Source organism: Hordeum vulgare, chromosome 2H, assembly GCF_904849725.1.
Source record: "Hordeum vulgare subsp. vulgare chromosome 2H, MorexV3_pseudomolecules_assembly, whole genome shotgun sequence".
Classification (NCBI taxonomy): Eukaryota; Viridiplantae; Streptophyta; class Magnoliopsida; order Poales; family Poaceae; genus Hordeum; species Hordeum vulgare.
In genome coordinates, this window is record NC_058519.1 from 539,074,197 (window position 1) to 539,081,001 (window position 6,805).

General features: G+C 49.5%; 1 protein-coding gene across 2 annotated transcripts; it reads left to right on the forward strand.

The window, feature by feature from the left end:
- Positions 1-851: 851 nt before the first annotated feature.
- LOC123427093 (transcription factor bHLH153-like) lies at positions 852-6,057 on the forward strand. Of its 2 annotated transcripts, none has more exons than XM_045111049.1 (5): positions 852-1,169; positions 4,834-5,079; positions 5,157-5,222; positions 5,329-5,448; positions 5,605-6,057. In XM_045111049.1, exons 2-5 carry the CDS (start codon positions 4,882-4,884, stop codon positions 5,728-5,730), a joined length of 510 nt encoding a protein of 169 aa, XP_044966984.1. In that variant the 5' UTR covers positions 852-1,169; positions 4,834-4,881; the 3' UTR covers positions 5,731-6,057. The 2 variants fall into 2 exon arrangements, with proteins under 2 accessions (XP_044966984.1, XP_044966983.1); XM_045111048.1 differs by having other exon boundaries at positions 853-1,169; positions 4,831-5,079.
- The last annotated feature ends 748 nt before the right edge of the window (positions 6,058-6,805 follow it).

Below are 6,805 nucleotides of genomic sequence, written 5' to 3' on the forward strand. Positions count from 1 at the left end.
TAATAGTACACGTGATCCTCTTTTCTTTCCGGAACCATTCCAAATTCGCTAAATTCGGCAATACGCGTAGGCTTCGCCAAGAGCGGCACGCAAACGCCTGCTAGCCACCGCACGTCTACACTCTCTACACCCTATCCCATACGTATTTCCCTCGTCGACAGAAGAACACCACCAGGCTGTGCACGCATCGCTGTACTGCGTCGCATACGGCGTAACCCAACCCCAGCCCGGACGTGGACAAGTCGCCGGTCGACGATGCATGCAGGAAAACACACACCTCCCCTGGTGGCTGGCTGGCGATCGCCTCGCCGTCCCTTTCGGCGCATGCATCCCCGCACAAATGTCACCCGCACGGCGCCCCCCGCTGCCCCTGCGCCTGCGCGGCGCGGCACGGCACCGCACCGCACCGCAAAGCGAGAGAGCATGCACGGACGGACCCGTTTGTCCCCGTCCCTCTCTGTGGGCTGGGCTGGGCTGGGCATATGGCGTCACCCCGCGAGCCCTGTCCTCTCCTGCACCCCTCTCCCCCGGTCACGCCTTTGGCCCCATCCCTTCCCCTCCCCTCCTCTCCTCTCTCTCCTCTGGATATTAGCTGTCATGGAAAGTGAGGCCAAAACAATCTGCTAGGCGCACGCAGACGCAGACGCAGGCGCGCCGTTTCCCAGCGGCTCCACGTCACCCTTCTGCGGCCCTTTTTCGCTTTGCTTGGTGCAGTCCGGGACGTGCGCCGAAGGATTTCGTGAGAGCAAGAATCCATTTCCGTCGTCACGCTCGGGCACATAGCGCGCCGCTCTTCTAATCTAATAAAAGCATCCGGTTTCCTCGTCTTAGAAAAAGAGAAATCTATCCATCCATCTATCTGCCGCTGCCGGTAGCCACCGCCCGCTCCCTGCCCGCGTCTCTCGTCTTGTGTGTATATATAAATGCTCAGGGGCTCCCTGATCCCCAATTGTCCCAGGGCGGCCCCTCTCCCCCAACTCCATCCTTAAACCCCCCATAAGCCTTTTCTCTTTCCTTTCTCTCTTCTATCTACTCTTTGCACTTTCTCCGACTCCGGGAACCACACACGGCGAGGCGAGGAGGCGTCGGAGCTCGCTGCCGTGGCGGCGCAACTCCGCCGGTGGAGTCGAGTCGAGTCTGGGTCTCCCTATATCAAACTGCCTCTGCAGGTAAGACCAGCCCTTTCGCTTGATGCAGGCATGCAGTTAGTCTCTTAGTTTGCTATACGTTTGCCTCGATCTGTTAATTACTTCTCCCCCCGTGCCAGTTAGCTAGCTACCGAACGATCGCTAGCTGATACAGCTAGTCATACGGATTACGGAGACATCTTCTTCTTCCTCTTGCTTGGCTTAACTTGGTATGGCGCCGGCAGACTTTAAGAGCATAGCTGCACACCAGCCATGGCGGTCTTGTCACCGTCCGTTCTTTGAGAGAGAGAGAGGGAGGGGAAACGGAGGAGCAGGCGGTGGCGTGTGTATGGCGCGAGGTACAGACGCGTAGACGTACGTACGTACGTGTCAGCAGGCGCAGCGGGAGCGGGCGAGGGCTCTCCCTACAGCTGGCTCCTGGGTGGACATCTAGCTACGTCGGCGACCGGATTAATTAGCCACGACCCGACCCCGACCCCGACCAGACGAGGCCTTAATTAAGCGCCAGGGTGGTTGATTAGGCGCCGGATATATACGCACACACACGAACATAAACAAGCACCCCGGCCCGTGATTGCGTCGCGACGAGGCAAGTACGTACTCAGCACTCAGCAGCATTCATCACGGCCGGCCGGTAGACCAGTGACAAAACGTACTCTTATGGAGTACAAACACGCAGTAATGCTAATTCCGAAAGAAAAAGAAAAAGGCAACAGTGGGTGCAGTACTGTGCTACACCATGGCATGGAGACACGAGGGAAGGGAAAGCCCTACCGCTCGAGCGCGTGCGTGCATGCCATGCCATGCCATGCTAGTTGACAAATTCGTCAATCATGGTTTCTGTTACCAGCATCGCATCATCGACGGGACAAAGCGCCTTGTCCTTTCTTCTTTCCCAGCTTCCTTCCACACTTCATCCACCTGCTCGCTCCTCCCTTTTCCTCATCTCATCTCATCTCATCTCTCACAAGTAAAGAAAAAGTGTGTACCAAGCCATGCATGCATCCATACAAAAGCCCATAACATCTTTACAGCAAAAAGTGAAACCAAAGCTAGCCAGCCGGTGAAATGACAGAAACCAAAGTAATTTCCCTAGTGTAAACAGTAGGACTACACTACTCCTAGAGTTGCATCGCTGCTTTTCCAAATGGGATGATCAAGGCATGCAGGTGCGGCGCCCTAGCAAGCAGCTAAATTTGACAGGGTCCAAACAAAGCCCGTTGCTCCTGTACTTAGTCAATGGGCCTGTAGCCCGATTGAATCATCCCCGGAATGGTGCACAAATGGAAGGTAGCTGCGGGGTACACCGATGTCACTGCACGCTGGCCACCCTGAACTATACATTAGCTGGCACCTTGTTGTCTTCCTTCCTTCCCAACCGAAGGATGGGGCCCCCGGACTGGCCGGCCGGGACGTGATGACGGAGTGTACTCCTATGCTGGCCACCTATGTGGTGGTGCTCATGCTAGTTGATCGTCACCAGCCAGAGGCAGCCACACGCGCAAGGACGTCGTCGATCACCTTTGTTTCTACCGTCGGATCGATCGATGGAGATTGATCATTTAAGTTCGTTGCCTACCGTGCATGTACAAATATTGTGCTGTAAAGTGCAAGCTCTCATAGTATGTACTCCCTCCGTTCCTAAATACAAGTCTTTTAAGAGATTTCACTAAATGACTACATACATACGAAGCAAAATAAATTAATCTATACTTAAAATTATGTCTATATACATCCGTATGAGGTCTGGTAGTGAAAACTCTAAAATGACTTATATTTAGGAACAGAGGGAGTAATACACATGTTTTACAATTATTATTTTGCGAGCGTACATTGGTACTCCCTATGTTCGGGTTTATAAGACACATTTCTTTCTTAAAAATGATCACTAATTTGATATTCAGTGTCATAAATTATAATTTCGAATCTGGTTTTAGAGCTATACTTTTTGTGGACATATATATAGCCAGTTTTTATTTATTGAAATAATGGTCAAGTTTTTATATGTATGAGTCTTACAAACCCGAACGGAGTGAGTAGTTACATTGAAATAAATTGAGAAACTATAGGTAAAATGCAACGATTCACTGCGCAGGTGCATCTGTGTCTAGGCGAGTAGGCATGAATTGCAGAATCATTTAAAATAGTAAAAAAATATGAAATGTTTTGGCTTTTAAGATGCTCGAATGCATCATGTGTTTGCAAAGTTCGTGATGTTTGAACATTCAAGGTGGTTGTGGCAACAAAATATAAAATTTGGTCGTGAAAGGAACTTCAAAAATATACATTGTTTGGGCCCGTTTCGGTCTTATTTTTTCCTTGAACTCCTTGAATGTCCACACACCCCGAAAATTTGCATGCTCCTTACACACTCACACATCATCGATGCAAAAAAAAATACTAGTCTTTTTATTATCTTATTTATTTACCATTCATCAGGTGTAGATGATCTTGGGCTCAGACCTGAATTACCGTTAGTTTACCATTAATACTCGGGCTTCAGTTCATTTTTAACACACGGTGGACCCAACAGTTCTTAGGACTATTTCTATCAAGATGAACATCATATTAAAAAAAATGAGATTCATGGGCACTAGCACCGAAGACATTTTTATAGAAGAAATTAACTCAGTGAGATCGCGGAAATTTAATTTCCTCTCGACGGGAGTAGAACCCCGATCTGCAAGGTAACACCACTGCGTCCTTGCCACTGAACATAATATTGAGTTTCATGCATGAGACATATTCCCTCCGTTCCATAATATAAGAGCGTTTTTAACACTACACTAATATCAAAAATGTTCTTATATAATGGGACGGAGGGAGTAATTATAACTGTGTAATGTGCATAATATTCTTCGTAACACAGTACACATGCGTCTGTAACCAAGTGCTCATGATATCCCTGCAAGTGTCCTTGCAAGTGTTTCGGACCCGCACCGCCGCACGTTATCTGGTGCTGATAGATAAGGATGAAACTAGATTATTAATTAGCTTTGACCCGGCCTGCTTCCTGATAACGTTGGTTAGCTCAACTGGGTAGAGAAGACCTCTTAATCTCGTGATAAGGTTAAAGTATAGACTGCGAATAGGAGTACAACTTTTCTTTGCCCTACCCCTCTGTAACTCAATTTAGTGGTCATTCTGCCTGACGAAGAAGAAACCTTCAGATAAGGGCCAAAGAAGAAGCTTCAGATAAGGGACAAGTACCCAACTGGCGGCATTAGAAGCGGACAAAGTTGTCAATTGATGAAAGATTGCACGCGGCCGCTTGGGAAATGCAAGTTGGCAGCCAAGGAATACTAGGCCAGCACTCGTACCAAAATTTGGAGGGCAGTTGAGTACCAATCCAGAGATTCCATTTTCCCTGGTACAGTTTGGATTGTTTAGTTTCCATAGAACAAAAAGTTTCTGTCTTTCGGCCGGAGAAAAGAAGGATTCTTGACGCTCATGATACCTTTGACCGCCCCTTGTCATGCCGTTCCATTACTGTTAATTGCGTAGCAGTTGAGTAGGAGCTCATAAAAAAACTAAAGCTAGGTTTTGTTTGTCTGAGACTGAAACCTGGATAGAATAAGGGATGGTGATTTCCATGAAACCGACCTCTGAACCAACGAGTACAGTTGTAAAAGTCAGCTTTTACTCCGGACCGAAGTCATACAGAAACGCTCCTGGTTTTCAGCAGGAAAAAAGGGGGCGGACGCATAGCCAGCAGCAGTAGCCCGAGAGGAAGATGATGATGACTCAAGTGTCCAATCACAGCAAGAGGAACCACACCGACAGCTACTTCAGCGGGAAGCAGCAGCAGCAGCAGCAGCAGGCCGTCGCCACCGCCGCCACCACCACCAGCGGCTCGGAGGAGTTCGGGGGCATGGGGTCCAAGAAGCCCAGGAACGCCAGCCCCAGGGGCGGCGGACCCATTTCTCCCAAGGTATGTACTGCTAACTTTGCACATCGACCTCATGTCTGTAAAATGGCTGCTGAAGCGATTTTGTTGTGATCGAGCAGGAGAAGAAGGACAAGGTCGGCGAGAGAGTGGCGGCGCTGCAGCAGCTCGTGTCGCCGTTCGGGAAGGTATTGGCTTGGTTCTGCGGTGTCTTGCTCGCTTCTCCTCTCTGCAAAGCAAGCTCACTTGGAATGGAAGATTGTGCATTTTTCCTAACCTTGGCGCGTTTGGCAGACGGATACGGCTTCTGTTCTTCAGGAGGCGTCGGGCTACATCAAGTTCCTGCACCAGCAGCTCGAGGTTCTTAGCTCCCCGTACATGCGCCCTCCTCCGGCGCCCGGCGCCGAGCCTGAGGTGAGCCCACCGTTCCACACCATTCTGAAGCTCCTTGAAACTTCTGAACATGACAAAATCTGACAGAAGTATAAACCGCAAGCTCGTAGCCAAATTATTTTTGTTTTTTGCACTGGAGAAATGCATCGTATAATGGTTTTGCCGTGGCCGATGCAGGACCCCGAGCACTACAGCCTGCGGAACCGGGGCCTGTGCCTGGTTCCGGTGGAGCAGACGCTGCAGCTGACCCAGAGCAACGGGGCCGACCTCTGGGCGCCGGCGAACACCACCAGGCGCACGTGAAGCGAGCCCCGAGTCTGGCCTCGACGGCGGCGATGGCCGCGGTGCGTGGCGGCGGGCGGAATTCCGGTGCAAGCGCGCGCAAATGGGCTGACCCAATTCGGTCAATCTCCAAGCTAACACAATCGTTTCGTTTCGTTGCTGTGAACAAAACCTCAACAGACCCTGTGCTGGCGCCGGTAGTAATAGTACTAGTATGTATGTGTAATCGTATATAGCGAGACGACGATCGCCGTGGTCGTTGCGTGGGTGACTATGCGGTTTAACATGGTAGCTAGCGACCCGTTGCTGTCGCCGACTAATCATCATCAAAATCAGCAGTTTCGTTCATGCCCGTCCGTGCTCAATTCATCAACCCTTGTGCTTGTAGAGAGTATCAACATGTGGTGCATGCATTTGCGAGGGATGCGATCCCCCGGGTCCCTGTCGCCTGTCGGCGCCATGTTCAGGTGTGCTGAAGAACTGCACTTAGGTGCCCTGCGCGTGTCTTGTGTCGGCGGATACTTCTTTCTTAAATCAGTGAACATGGCCGAAATGTCCTTGGGGCATGTGTGGTTGATGGGGGGTTAATGCTAAAACCTGCATTTAGGTAGTCGTCTTGTGTCGGTGGATAGTTTCTGAACTCAGCGAACGGAGCCAAATATTCCCCGCACGTGTTTGTATGATAGGCACGTGTCCTTATTCTTCACTCGTCATAAAGAATACTCCCTAAAACATGCGGTGGGCTAATGGCCCATGTAACGCTTTGTGCGCTTCATAGGAACGTTTTAAGTGAGGGTTTCAACATTTTATTTCGGCGGATTTATGCCTTTTATTTTTATCGGTCTTTTCAAAATTACATTTTGAAAATATTTATGCATGCAAAAAATATCCAGCCAAAAAACCAATTTAAAATCTTCACGTTTTGAGAAATGTGCATGAAATCCCAAATTTATAGGAATAAAGGACGGTAAAAACCACCACTAAAACTAAAACAAATACTGTCTCTCTCTCTCATCTCCATCTCCCCCTCCCCCTACGAAATTGGTGTGCATGTTGCATTCCATTTTGAGGCATCAATTACAAGATATGAGCTTTG